General features: G+C 36.7%; 2 protein-coding genes across 2 annotated transcripts in view; one reads left to right on the top strand and one right to left on the bottom strand.

Annotated features, from left to right (window-relative positions):
- Positions 1-14,432, bottom strand: part of LOC136798732 (N-acetylglucosamine-1-phosphotransferase subunits alpha/beta-like) — a 37,991-nt gene extending 23,559 nt beyond the window's left edge. Inside the window, exon 1 of the mRNA XM_067055388.1 lies at positions 14,379-14,432. The gene's annotated coding sequence lies outside the window, so the exon portion shown is untranslated. The remainder of the gene's footprint in view (positions 1-14,378) is intronic.
- Positions 592-14,380, top strand: LOC136798735 (uncharacterized). The gene is made up of 9 exons (XM_067055398.1): positions 592-797; positions 3,704-3,855; positions 4,455-4,792; positions 10,659-10,753; positions 11,351-11,510; positions 12,011-12,077; positions 12,511-12,564; positions 13,062-13,288; positions 13,808-14,380. Exons 1-9 carry the CDS (start codon positions 676-678, stop codon positions 14,090-14,092), a joined length of 1,500 nt encoding a protein of 499 aa, XP_066911499.1. The 5' UTR covers positions 592-675; the 3' UTR covers positions 14,093-14,380.
- Positions 14,433-14,787: the final 355 nt, after the last annotated feature.

Here is a 14,787-nt window from a genome sequence, read left to right as displayed (position 1 = left end):
AAAGTTTTATGTAAGGGAATTTCAATCATTTTACTAGCAACTTCTTTCCTCAGGGGGATGTTCCAAGGTTAAAAGATCCAGTGGAGATGGTTTTGGACTGTAACTTTAAGCATTGAATTTCGAATGGGGATGAAATCGAAGTCAATTTCCCAGTGGGGACAAAATCTTTGCCAAATTTTCTAGTTGGGCTGGGGTTCCAGCGGGTCTGTGACACAGGGGTGTCGTACGGGAATTTACCACCCAAAATGCAGGAGAGTTTAAGGCTATGACCTATGTCTGAAGAGCTTCAGGATACTTGCGCCAAAGACTAGTCTAAATCGCAGACCTCTACAAAACCACTGGAAGTAAAAGAAAGAATGAATCCGTTAGTGGATGCCAGCAAGCATGAAAGATAAATTTGATAGAAAAATCAAGATGTCGTGACATTGAAGAAAATATTATTATTATTAATATTAAGTATTAATAATACGTCCAATGAAAGAAAATGGAAAAAGGAAAAAAGGAATTAGTCTTCATTAAGAATCACTAATAAGAGTAGAGAGGGCCTAATTGACATAAAATATAGTTATCATGCGGAGAAAGACTCTGGGGAGAGGGACGAAAAGACGTTTTAGTTAATTCCTCGTTAAGAGAAAGAGACTCGAGGAGAAGTTTTTGTAGTAAAAGATTGGAGTGATGAGGGTGACTTTCGTAATCTTCATTCTCCTTTTGAAATATAGACAAATTGATGGCTCTACGACGCCGGCGACGCAAAATGGGTCCGTTATCCAACAAGTACTCCAACTTTGCACCATCAGGTAAAATAATCTACTCTATTAAAATAGAATGACCCAAGTATGAGTGTTAGAGCCAATCTTTAAATATACAGTGTGCCCCAAAAAAAGCGGCCGAATTCTTTTATAAAGTAAAATCCTCATAAATTACAAATCAACAATTAATTTATGCGTTTGATAAATTTTCACCAATGGTATTTTTGGCATGTGGAGCTTTTAAAAACCCAATAGCGCGAGTAATGATTATGTCAAGTTCAGCATGGTACGATTAATATTAAAAAAATCATTTACAGACTAAAACTTGCATGATCGTAGAGTTTATTCTAACTGAGACAATTAAGCAAAAATCTGAATACGCTATATCTATATAACAATCAAACCATCCACCCAACATTATAAAACAAATCCCATCAATGATCTCAGACAGAATCAACAAGATTTCCTCTAACAAATCGATATTTAAACGAGCTTCTGCACTTTATAACGACGCACTAAGTAGCAGCGGGTACACGTCAAAACTCGAATTCAAGAAGAAAACAATCAACAAAAAGAAGAAAAACCGAAAACGTAAAATCATCTGGTTTAATCCGCCATTCAATCTCAACGTCAGAACCGATGTCGCAAAACGTTTCCTATCAATCGTGAGCAAAAACTTTCCAAAAACGCACAGGTTACACAAGCTGTTCAATAGAAATAACCTCAAGGTCAGCTACAGCTGCCTCCCAAATGTCTCGAGCATTATTTCATCCCATAATAGAAAAGTTCTCAACCGCAAAACAGCCAATGATACCACCCATGAAACCTGCAACTGTCGTGCAAAAAATGAATGTCCTCTAAACGGAGACTGTCTGGATAAGCATTTAATATACCAATGCACGGTAAAATCCGCCCCAGACGACGAGGGTGTCAACTACATCGGCCTTACCGAAAATACATTCAAAACGAGATGGAACCAACACAAACATACTTTTAGGTATGAGGAAAAAGAGAATTCCACTGAACTTTCAAAGCACGTATGGAAACTACAGCGCAAAAACATTTCGCCCCTGTTATCCTGGAAAGTCATCGATCATGCAAAACCCTATTCAAATGGGGGCAAATCGTGCAACCTTTGCATGACCGAAAAGTACCACATAATTACCTCCAAAGACAAACTTATAAACAAAAGAACCGAACTAATCTCCACGTGCCGTCATATGAGCAAATTCTTTTTAAAAAACTTTAAAGACGTCCCTCCGGACACATTTGATGTCCTTCGTGACAATTCATAGTTTTACGATTTTATCACTTTTTTACGACTTTTTAATCAGCATTTTACCAACTTTGTAACATATGTTTTCACACAGCTTTTTAATTTTTTAGTTACATCTGATGATTGCTTAGAGCATGAAACTCCGAGTTATGGATTTTTAAATTTTTTGGTTTTGAAATATATTTTTGAATACGCTATATATATAAGATACTTTATAGGATAAAACCATTTTTTTGGTTAAAAACTAAAGCTGTATAACACTGCTTTCTTTTATTTTAAACCAAGAAGTTGCAGCTACTTAGTATCTGTGTAGCTGCTTTTCAGTAAAAACTTTGCATACAGCACCTGACCCCGAGAATGTAGGTGAAATTTGAATCAGACCTGAGAGATGTAGATTTGCATTCAAAAAAATATTGAATAGTTCAAACGAAATTTTGAACTTCCAAAATCCTTTACCAGGGGTTAGTTTCATTACCTTTTGATAGATAGGCTAATTTTTTTGGTCCTTGAAGTTGAGTCCCATTTTCGTTATAACCCCCAGATTGTAGGTTTGGTTTTATGGCTTTGAATCTAGTAATAGTAAAATGTTGATATTTTTTCGATTGAATTAATTATAACAGGAAATTTTAGAAATATTTTATGCCAAAACAATATTCTAAAGAGCTTTTGTTATTCTGAAAATTGGATTTTTTCGCTTTTTAACCCCCAGAATGTAGGTGAAAAGATTCGGTTGCTGAGAGCGAAATTTCAGTATTCATCGGAAATTTTTGTTCTCTAAGTGAAATTCATACTTTAGAAATATACTCTGACAAAAAATTAACAAAGATATTAATTTTATCGTGCTACAAATGATGAAAAGTAAAAGAAAGGACGAAAAGAAGAGAAAAGAAAGTTGTTTTTATTTTGTAGGTTGAAGATTCTATGTTAAAATATGTGAATAATGTAACAACACCCCTGCCTCACAGCCCCTTTTCCCACATCGGGTCAAAAATTTCTACAAAATTCCCAATTGGGATAGAAATTCTATTGTTTCAAACTTAGGCAAATTTTCTGATTGGGCTGGGGTCCCAGTGGGTCTGGGACACGTCGTAAAAGCTTAAAATGCCAACATTAATCATCTCTCAGGTAATACTTTCATGTTATGAAAGTACAACAAAAAAGTTTTATATAATTTGACAGACTTTTTATGTCGGTTTATGAAGGCTCCCAAATTGTAGGTCACATTTAACCCCAAAAGGTAGGTCAAACATTTTCGTTAAAATATCTAACTTAGAACAATAAATATTGAAAAGGACTATTTTCCCCATTTCCTTAGTTCATCAGGAATAAGAAAATACCCTATCATCATAACTTAATTCCAATAGATTTCGATTTAGAGAGGATTTATTTAAAAAATGTCTCAATTCGAGTAGTATCCAATCAACTTCGATTCAGATTTTTGCCTGAAAAAATCAATTCAAGTTAAAATTTTATGTCTAGAAATAATCAGTTAATTGTAACATTTTGCTCTGAAACAACTATTTATGAAGTTGAACTATCGTTAGGGCTACAATGCTAAAAAATGAGAAACCTACATTCTCGGGGTTTACTACATTCTCGGGGTCAGGTGCTGTACACTACCCTGTGAACCTTTTTTCCCAAAAAAACATGGTCCAAAATGAAAATAATTTATTCATAGGTATTCGATGCTTTCCCAATTCAAGGATTTGGTTGGATGTGACGAAGTGAGAACATTGAATCCACTGTGTGGAAGAAACCTAACAGTCGCTTCATCGTTTATGCCTCCGTACGTTTACCAGGATAATGAAAAGATTAGCGGTATCTTACCAGGTATCTATTAATGATCTGATAGAACGGAGAAAAAATAAAATATTCATTTCTCCATAGGCCCCTAATTGGAAAAGGTGAAAAATCGTAGACCTATTGGCATTTCTTTCTCTAATAAAAATATAAAAGATTCTCCTTAAAAGGAAGAGTAGAAATAAGGAATACAGAAAGATATTAACTCCAACTCCTACTCCTACTTATAAAATGAGTGAATTTTAAACTCCACATATCAAACGGAACGGTGTCGAGGAAAAGCCAGGGTCGTCTGGTACAGGCAAAATCACTTGTGCCATTGATAGCTAGCCTTACTGAGAAGCATAAAACATACCTTGAGTCAGGTACGATAGGAGAATTGGTCAATGAGGAATATGAAGAAAATTTACGAATGATGAATGAGCTTTTACAAAAATTTACCGTGGCCGTTGAAGTAAAATATCTTTCTACACACTTCTGTCTCACAGCCCCGGTGGGACTGTTTTCCTGTTCCCAGTGAGACTGAAATTTCAGGGCATTTTCCCACTGGGGACGAAATTTTTGACAATTTCCCAGCGGGTCTGTGACAGAGCAGTATTTTTTAAATCTTTACAACCATTCATTTATAGCACTGCTGAAAGAGATCATAGTCGACGTGTGTTGCTTAGGGTGTAACACTCTTCACTATCTACCACAAAAAGGCTTCATAGAGAAATACGCTGAGCAGGTGAACAAACCGGTTGATATTGTGATTCCGGTACAGAATCATATCAACCGGAAAACATTCTTCAATGCGCCATACCAAACACTAATGTTTGTACGAGATATTTCAATGTTTGGAAAGAAAGTTCATAATCCACCAAAAGATATCATGTCATCTTTGTTTTGGAGTATGTTAAGAACATGGCCTTTGTTGCTAATGGCGTTGTCAATGGCAATGGCTGCTGGATGTATCATTTGGCTACTGGTAAGTTGTGTGTTGAAATCTAATGGTTACTTTTGACGTAGGCCGGGGCTCGTACAAACCCAACCAAAAGTTCTCAAAATTGACCTATTAAAACATCGACAGACCTGTCAATCAAAAGATTTTCTACAAGACCTCATCAATTCGAAATTTAAAGGTTTCGTTTTTAAATAAGAGTGATATCGTTTGCTTACTCATCAATTTAAATTCACCAGCTTTTTCACATTGAATTGAGAGACAGATGTGGAGCAAGATTGGTCAGAAAGATGAAAAGAAAAACATTTTTTGCCTATGTAACCATGATATAACAATAGATAGACACTGTCCTGATATGAAATATGTGTCAGATATGAAACGAGAACACTTATGTATAAATAAAACCTTTAAGAGTCGAGTTATTGTTTAAACCATTGAGTTTCAAGCCCGAAGGGCTAGAGGTCAATCTCTAACCTTTCTCAGGCAAGAAAAATTGAAGCCTTAAAATATGCGCTGTAAAAACCTCACTTTTTACAGTTATTTTTTCTTATAAATAATTTTCTACTTTTTCTTTATTTTTGGCACGCGCCGTAAGCGCTCGCTTCGATGTACTTAATTTTCTTATTATTTGATTGGTAGTTTATCACGTGACTTTTGTGACTTATTTTTATTGGCTAATTTTTCACTTATAACGGCTGTGTCTTTTGTAAAAAGAGTCACAGCTCTGCTAAATGTCGAAAGGTCACAAATACACAGTCACGTCGGGATATTCTAATTAGAGAAAAGAGGTGTTTTGTTTGTTTGGCTCGTGGACATCGTTCCAATGCTTGTAGAGATAAGTACTCATGTAATAGGTGTAACAAGAGGCATCACATTTCTATTTGCGATGAAGGTAGACAAAGATCTGAAGCTGATAACATTTCTAACAATCAGATCTCGATCTTGACCGATGCAAATAGTGAGTCTCAGTCTGAATCCAAAGCTCCTTGTAGTTGTAGTTGCAACTCTGTTCCTACTCCTGTTTCTCAAAATTGTGCTCAAGTTTCTTCACGTAGCGTTTTGTTGCAGACTGCAACTAGTGAGATCTTTGGTTCCAGTTGTCACAACAGTGTGAAAACAAGATTGTTGTTCGACACTGGAAGCCAAAGAAGCTACATTACGACAGAGTTAAAAGACCGTTTAAAATTAAAGTGCGTGAGAAAAGAGAATGTAGTGATTAAGACTTTTGGGAATTTGAATAATGCGGAAATCAAACGTTTGGAAGTTGTTCAGTTCAAAGTGAAACATCGGAAGTCTTCTAAATACGTTTTAGTTGGAGCTCTTTGTGTTCCAGACATTTGTAGCCCGATTGCAAACCAGAAGTTGGATTGTACAAAGAAGTTGAATGAATTCTCTGATTTGGTGTTTGCAGATGTTTCCGAGGAGTTTGACTTGAGTATAGGTGTATTGGTTGGTATCGATTTTTATTTTCGCTTTTTTACTGGTAAGAGACGTGAGAGCAAGGAAGGTGTTGTGGCTTGTGAATCTTTACTTGGTTGGATTTTGAGTGGATCTGTTGTTTTCAAAGGTTTGACTGAAGTGACTTATAGTCATCAAATGAGAGTTGAGGTACAAACTGTTGATCCACTTGATGCCAAGCTCCATAAGTTTTGGCAGATAGAGGAGGCAGAGAGTGCCGAGGATAACTCAGTGATTAACCAATTTACCAAAGACATTTACCATGATGGTACTAGGTATGTCGCGAAACTGCCTTTCAAGCCTGACCACGAGAGTGTGCCTGACAACTTTTCGACCTGTGTGAAACGTCTGGAATCCCTTAATTCGCGTCTCGATCGTCTTGGTATCAATGCTGACTACGAGAAAATTTTTTATTGATTATGAGAAAGACGGAATTATCGAACGTGTGCCTGAGGCGCAGATTGCGAAAGAGGAGGGTACCGTTCATTACATTCCCCATAGACCAGTTATCCGTGAAGACAAGGTCACCACTAAGATAAGGCCCGTGTTTGATGCTTCTTGTTCTGTCAATGGTGTATCTTTGAATGATTGCCTTTATCCTGGTCCAAATTTACTTGCTAAGATTTTTGACATTTTACTACGTTTTAGAATGAACAAGATTGGTATTTTAGCTGATATTAAGCAAGCTTTCTTGAATATCAGCATCCATCCTGATCATAGAGACTTTTTGAGATTTCTCTGGAGAGACCCTTCGTCCTCTGATAGAGAAGTCGTTGTCTATCGTTTTTTGAGAGTTGTTTTTGGTTTGACGTCTAGTCCTTTTTTACTCAATGGTACGATTCGTCAACACATGTCGAAGTACCTCGAGTCTGACAAAGCTTTTGTTGAACAATTTTTATCTGATTTGTATGTCGATGACATAACCACTGGTACTGATACCGTGGAAAGTGGTAAGATTTTCTGTGAAAAAGCACTTTCTAGTATGTCTGATGCAGGACTTCAGTTAAGGAAATGGACTTCCAATGACGCTGAACTGCAAGAATTTTTCTCATCTAAAGAACCACCGTTACAACCCAAGTGTATTGAAGATGATAGCTATTTTGCTCAATCCCAATTTCAATCTCAGGATGAATGCAAAAGGGTACTTGGTGTTGAGTGGGACACTTCCAAAGATGTATTTGTCTTTAGGTTTGATTCATTTCTGGAAAAGGGTCGAACGATAACCTTGACTAAGAGAACCATTTTGAGTCTTGCTGCTTCTATTTACGACCCTTTAGGAATTTTGACTCCTATCACTGCTAGAGTGAAGACTATTTTTCAGCTTGTTTGCAAAGTTAAGTGTTGTTGGGACGACAAGGTTCCACCAGACATAGCTTGTGCTTGGTATGGTTTTTTAGACGCTTTGGAAAGTGTGAAGATTGTTGAAATTGATAGATTTGCTTTTGTTTCCTGCAACAGTGATACTTTAAGAGTTGAGTTGCATGGATTTTGTGATAGTTCTGAGATTCTTTATTGTAGTGTTATTTATTTGAGAGTGATTTCCGAGACTGGGATCAGTGTTTTCTTTTTGAGTTCGAAAAGTAAGGTTGCTCCTTTGAAAAAGGTGACGATTCCTAGACTTGAACTTCTTAGTTGTGTGTTGTTGAGTGATTTGTTGAATAATGTTAGATCTGCTCTCTCCGGTCGTATTTCTGTTGATGCTACTCGATGTTGGTCTGATTCGAAGGTTGCCTTGTGCTGGATAAAAGGGAATAGAAAGACTTGGAAGCCTTGGGTTGAGAACCGTGTAGTGTCTGCAAGAAAGGTTGTTCAGAAGGAGGATTGGCATCACATCCCTGGAAAGGATAATCCTGCGGATATCCCTACAAGGATGGTTCCTCAGTTTAAAGACGCTTTTTGTGAGAAATGGTTTAAAGGACCGGAGATACTCTTTGACGAAGATAAGCTTTCTTCTTTTCTTTCTAACGAATCTTCTCTTCTCGACACTGATAAGTCTGACGTTCTTTCTGAAGCTCGAAATCGTTTTGTTGACTTTGATGGTCGTTCTTCTTATGATCCTTTTGAGTGCAAGGATGAAGTTTTGAGTAGCGTTTCTTTTCTTTTTACGACTGACAAATCTGACAATGACATCGGCCTGAGCAAAATCATTGATGTTGGTAGATACAGCACCTTACAAAAATTGATTAAAGTTACCGCACTTGTATACCGCTTCGTCTCCAACATCAAAGCTAAACGCAACAATGGTCATGTTATCAAAGATGTCATTTCATCTGAAGAACAAGAAGCTGCTCTTACCAACTGGATCAAGGAGGAACAACGCCTAATGAAGTCCATCCCAACATATCGAAAGCTGACGAAATCACTTGGTGTCTTCGAGAAAGACGATTTATTACGTGTCCGTGGTCGTTTTGACAATGCTGATATCACCACAGACCAAAAGCATCCAATATTGATTCGCAACGCCACCAGCCCGTTCACGAAGCTTGTCATTTGGAATTCACACGAACGGACAAAGCATCAGGGGATTGATTCAACACTGGCCGACGTTCGAAGAAGATATTGGATTGTGCAAGGAAGAAAAGCCGTGAAGAACACCATCAGACAATGTGTCGTATGTATTCGTTTTCAAGGTAGAACATTGCGTTCACCTCCAACACCGGACTTACCCGATTTTAGGGTTGATTTCCACGAACGTTCATTTAATTCTGTTGGCATGGATTTTGCAGGTCCCCTTTATTTTAGAAATTTTTTAGATAATGATAAAACCAAAAAGGACAGTCTTAAATGTTACATTCTTCTCCTTACGTGTGCTACTTCTCGAGCAGTCCATTTAGAGTTGGTACCGGACTTGTCAAAAGAATCGTTCATCCGTGCATTCAAACGTTTCGTCGCCCGAAGGGGTACGCCTTCGCTTGTTATTAGTGACAATGCAAAAACATTCCGTTCGTCCACCGTCAAAAGATTTATGACATCGCTCAACATTAAACAACGTTTTATTCTTCCAGCTTCTCCTTGGTGGGGAGGGTTTTATGAGAGACTGGTGAGATCTGTTAAATCCTCACTTAAAAAGATTTTAGGACTTTCTTTCCTTACTTATGAAGAACTTGAGACCGTGCTGATTGAAATTGAAAGTTCCATCAACACACGGCCACTAACCTACGTTAACGAGGATGATACCGAAACCATCATCACTCCTAATCATCTTATTTTTGGAACTGACATTCATGATAATTTTTCTTTTGTTTCTGCGAACACTTTCGTTCCAGTTAAACGTCTTCGTCACTTACATAAAATTTTAGAACATTTCCGTAACCGTTTTTCGTCGATTTATATAAATGAACTCCGTCAATCACATATGTACAGAGAGATCAACAAACCGGATAAACGTAAACTCGTCGTCGGAGACATAGTTTTGGTCAAAGACGACACACACCTTCCGAGATCAAGATGGCCCATCGCTAAAGTTGAAGAACTTGTCAGTGGAAAAGATGGCAACATCCGTGGTGCAAAGTTATCTACCGTCACCAAAAATGGAAAACGAGGATCCATTCACCGCCCACTGGCCAAAATCATTCCTTTTGAAATCGTCGATAACCATCAACAGACGCCTGAGACACCTGTTTCACCCACCGCTACCGAACCAGCTCAAATGGTTGAAAACTGTGAGAAAGTAGTACATAATCGGGGGAGAACCAGTACGAGAAAGGCTGCAATCGAGGGACAGAACCTGCGAAGATTACGAAATCAATATCATATCAATTTTTCATGAACTTTTATTTCTTTGGTCGCTGAGGATGTAAAAACCTCACTTTTTACAGTTATTTTTTCTTATAAATAATTTTCTACTTTTTCTTTATTTTTGGCACGCGCCGTAAGCGCTCGCTTCGATGTACTTAATTTTCTTATTATTTGATTGGTAGTTTATCACGTGACTTTTGTGACTTATTTTTATTGGCTAATTTTTCACTTATAACGGCCTCGTGTTTAGAAGGTCGCTCTCTTATTTCAGTATTTTATAGAAGATAAGGTGCATCATGAAATTTATTGAAGATATTGTTTGAAGTGACTATCCTGATTTTCCTGAAAGGAATTAACATAAATTTCCGTTTTTACATGCGCCGTATTTTTGATGACGGATTGAATCTAGCAATTCCTTTGTCTTCGAGTGATATATTTTTCGAAATTAAGCGGTAAATTTTAGTTTCAATCTGTCATTTGTGTAAAAACCAGGCGGGTCGCTCAAGGCCGCGCAACTTTGGTAGGATTTGTTGGCTTCAAATCCTACCAAAGAGATTGACCTCTAGCCTTCGGCTTGAAACTCAATGTTTAAACCAGCTTCAAGCTTTTAGCTATACTACAAAGACTCCTTACAATTACTTAAATACAATCGTATCATTGCAAAGATATATTATTAATTCCTTGTACTTATTTTAAGGACACATGGACAAACAAAAGACAATTTCCAAGAACACTTCCATACGGTCCGTTCGAAGGCTTATGGTGGTCGTTTGTTAGCATGACAACCGTTGGGTAAGGAAATAGTCAATCATGGTTATTTATTTATCAAATTTAAATCAAGCTTTCAAATCAGTGGTTTTAAGTGAAATTGTCAGAACTTGCCAATTTTTCGTTTTATCTCACAATTCTCAACACAAAAAATCTTTGAGTGAAGGTAGATATGTATATCACCATGTTTCCTTAACACCCTGACTGGAAGTGCTTGGGATATCATTCTCTCTCAATCCGGCTAACAATCGAAGTATCGATTGACGTCAAATGAGCGTAGTAAAGATCAAATTACAGATGTAGAACGATAAACTTGGTATACAAAAAAAAATAGTCTACTACAGTGCCGTAGGAAGCATTTTCATATTGAGGGGGCTGAAGTTTAGTGACACCGCAAGGGCCAACCATGGTTTGGCCCGAGGGGGGAAATTTTGAAAATTTGAGCTCTAGATTGCTTGAAAATGCACTCAATTGTGACAATTATGACAAATTACAAAAGAAAAACTTTGCATTTTGCAAAATAACCATTTTTGAAAAAATTATTGGGGGGGGGCACTGTACTAAACTAAAAACTCATTCGTCGAAACATTCAAATACATAAATATGTTATTTTCCTTTCAGCTATGGTGACCGTACACCAACATCAACCTTGGCTCGTTCCTTTGCAATTCTATGGATCTTCGTTGGTATTTCATTATTCAATATGTACACTGGTACTATAACCTCTGTTATCACGTCTGAACTTCAAAAGACTATCCCCTTCAGTGTGTATGGACACAGGGTAGGTATTATTATTCTTGCAACTTCTTCTTCAGTTAAAGGTTGTTTTTGTTTTATAAAAGTGATATCGTTTGCTTCCTCATCAATTTTAATTCAAAAGCTTTTTCATATTGGATTGACACGGATGTAGAGCAGGATTGGCCAAAAGAAGAAAAGAAAAACATTTTTTGCTTATATCAGCATACTACTTATAGTATAGTATTGTTATAACAATAGGGAGACGCTGTCCTGATATGAAATATGTGTCTGATATGAAACGGGAACACTTCTTTCAAAATAAAACCTTTAATGGATAGAATTTAATAGTGGAGAATTGAAAAAGATTCCATAAAGACGAACGGTGAATCTTATTTTTTCGAATTATTGAGAGACCAGTAAAGAACATCAGACTGAAAGAAAAAGTACGAACAGTAGCATGTTGACTAGAAATTTACAGGTTAAAAGGCTTTCTATGCAGAGTTTACTTATAAAGATTATGATATTTTTCGTATTTTTACAAAGATTGGTGTATTGGAAAATGTGACGGCGCCGAATTCAACAACGATCATGGCTGGTGGAAATCCAATCGGTAAGACACCTTCAACAATGAATGGAATTCTCCACAATACTTTAATCGGATTAACTTTCGCAAATTTTTGCCATTTTCACGAAATTAATACTCATGAAAACACGTGAGATTTCTGACACGCGAAATTAAATCCACCACAAAATTTTTAAAATCACATTTTCGGCGGAGAAACCAGTCCAAAGTCTCCATTTGTGGATTGACTATTTTTCAGCTGTTTTCAGGCCCCTTTCAGGCTTATTCGCGAAATTAAATCCATTCGAAATTTTTCAAAACACTGACTCGCGAAATTTAATCCGATTAAAGCGAAACGAGTTAAAATTTTGAAAGAAGGTCATATAAAATGAAAAGACAAAAATTCAAAGTTGTAAATAGAGGTTAACCATCGACGACTATTTCAAATACTTTCATATTTAGTTACTTTATTCACCTTTAGTGTACAAGAATATCACTTCTCTAAAGAACGCCCTACAAAACGAAGAAATCAAAGGTAAGGCGCAAAATACCAAAATGGTGTTGAAGGCGGAAACATTATTGATCTCTTCTCGTCAAGAAATTAGATACCCGTTCTGATTAGAAGTTGGAAATAATGGGTCTAGTACAGATACTCTCGGGTACCTAGTAGCGGGGGGCGGGGGTCTGGGAATAAAAAATGTCCTGGGTGGAAAAAATTTGAAAAGGAAGCTAATACAGCAGAATTAGGACAAAAGAGGGAACTTTCAAAAACATAATTAGCGGGGGGGGCGGCTATTAGGTACCCGAGAGTAGTTGCACTTTTGGTCTAACAAATGTGACAAGAAGAGAAATCGGAAGATGTTCTCTTTAAAATCTTTAGTGAATCAAGGCGCAAAATAAAAGCAAATCCAAAATCATTTTGACTTTACTGCTGGACGTTGGTACAACCTTTCATTTCATGAACGTTATCAGAATCAGAAAAAAAGGAAACAAAGAAACCAAAATATTCCTACATTCTATTCACAATTCTAGCTATCGCAATGGAATCCTCCATGATGCAATACTACCAGAAAGACTTGGATGATCTCGGTTCCGAATATTTTGTTCAGCTGAAACTAGAAGCATCGGAAAACGGTATAGGATTTATGGCACTCGATCCACAACTTGCCAAAATGACTCGAAATTTCTATGAGGAAAATCAGGATAATATATACACGTTTTGGCATGAATCTCATAAAAGATATCTCGGAATAGAAAGTGTAAGAACCATTGTCATTTCTTTTAATAATCAAGAACTACCTTTCCTTCAAAGTCTGGTCACCTCCGAAGTAATTTTTTTATTGCCTCACTTTTTAAAGAACATCATTGAACGTATCTCCTACCATTTGCTTACACAGCATTTTCAAGCAAAAAAAAAGAACTTCTCCTTTCCCACGCCGCGCGAGCACAAAATTTGTGTTTATTCTACTTTAATTTATAGAAGTGTATTTCTCAGGACCTCTATGAAACAATCTTACATCTTACTGTTAGCATCAGAAGCACACTTCATCCTATACCATAGATTATGATTTTTAACTATTCATGATATTCATGACGTAATGTTTTCTACGGAAATACCCCAGTTTTAACCAGTAGTGGCAAATTTAAACTAGACAAAAAAAAAATATAGAATTTTCCACTAATGACAAAAACTGGGGTATTCCGTAGGGAAAATTACATCATGAACATCATGAATCACACGTTATGACGATCCAAAACTTTCAAAACATTTCATTTAGACGCTGGATTTCCACGAAGAAAATTCAGAATCAACACAGACGACAATACACGGTAAAGAAATCTTCACTCCTAATCACATTACATTCCCTATAACCATCGCTTTTACCGTCGTGGTATCTTTAGCTTGTATTGTGGTTGCACAACTGACAGACCGTCGTGTACAACAACGTAAAAAATCGATGACCTCTCAACAGAGCTCACAACGCAGTCGCAATGGATTCCCTCCAAAAGAAACAGAGAACTGCAACAACTGCAAAGAAATGACCGTTCAATATAAGATATAGTTAAACATAAACACAAATTCGTAGTTATTTATAAAAAGAAACCCATTCACCGTTCACATACTCAAACCATACACACCCAGAAAGCGTCAATAAACATTTTATCACGGTTTTGTCAATGGAGTCCTAAAAATAATATACCCAACTACTTGGAAAATTTGTACCTAATTTTACTCACTAAAACCTATGGTGCTAAATATAAGAAATAAACGTTCATCCGTCATTAACATCCATGGAGTGTTAAATGAATGTTAAAAAACGCTACGTGGAAAAAGTTAAGAATTCAAACCTGTGTTTAAAGTCGATCGTCTTTCAGTATGCATGAAACCAGGTTCCTGCAAGTAATAGTTTGACATATTAATTGGAATAGAATTCCTTAATTGATGTAAAGATCTGTAAATTTCTATACGAAAGACGAGCTGTATACAACAACCGATGAAATCAAATATGAGCTCCTAATAATAGATCTTATCGGAGTTTTTTATTTTTCTAAAAAAGCGATGCATTGTGAGATTGTTTTGAGGGTATTACAATAGAAGTCTCTAAGGAATTCCTCGAGGGAATTCTATTGTAATACCCCGAAACAATCCCACAATGCATCGCTGTTTTAGAAAAATCAAAAACTCCGATAAGGTCTATTCAGAATGAACACTTCACGACTAAAATTTTGAACTTCTTGGATTTACGGCTTACTCTTC

This window comes from Clytia hemisphaerica, unplaced genomic scaffold (assembly GCF_902728285.1).
Source record: "Clytia hemisphaerica strain Z4C2 unplaced genomic scaffold, Clytia hemisphaerica genome assembly, whole genome shotgun sequence".
Classification (NCBI taxonomy): Eukaryota; Metazoa; Cnidaria; class Hydrozoa; order Leptothecata; family Clytiidae; genus Clytia; species Clytia hemisphaerica.
The sequence above is the reverse complement of the archived record's forward strand: the minus strand, read 5'-3'. Positions and strand labels throughout refer to the sequence as shown.

Bases quoted from the DNA above. Each gene is read 5' to 3' on its own strand.
- LOC136798735 (XM_067055398.1), top strand. From the start codon at position 676: ATGAGGGTGACTTTCGTAATCTTCATTCTCCTTTTGAAATATAGACAA. The intron at 3,856-4,454 runs GTATCTATTAAT...ATTCATTTATAG, and splicing joins GATTAGCGGTATCTTACCAG to CACTGCTGAAAGAGATCATA. The intron at 11,511-12,010 runs GTAGGTATTATT...ATTTTTACAAAG, and splicing joins TCAGTGTGTATGGACACAGG to ATTGGTGTATTGGAAAATGT.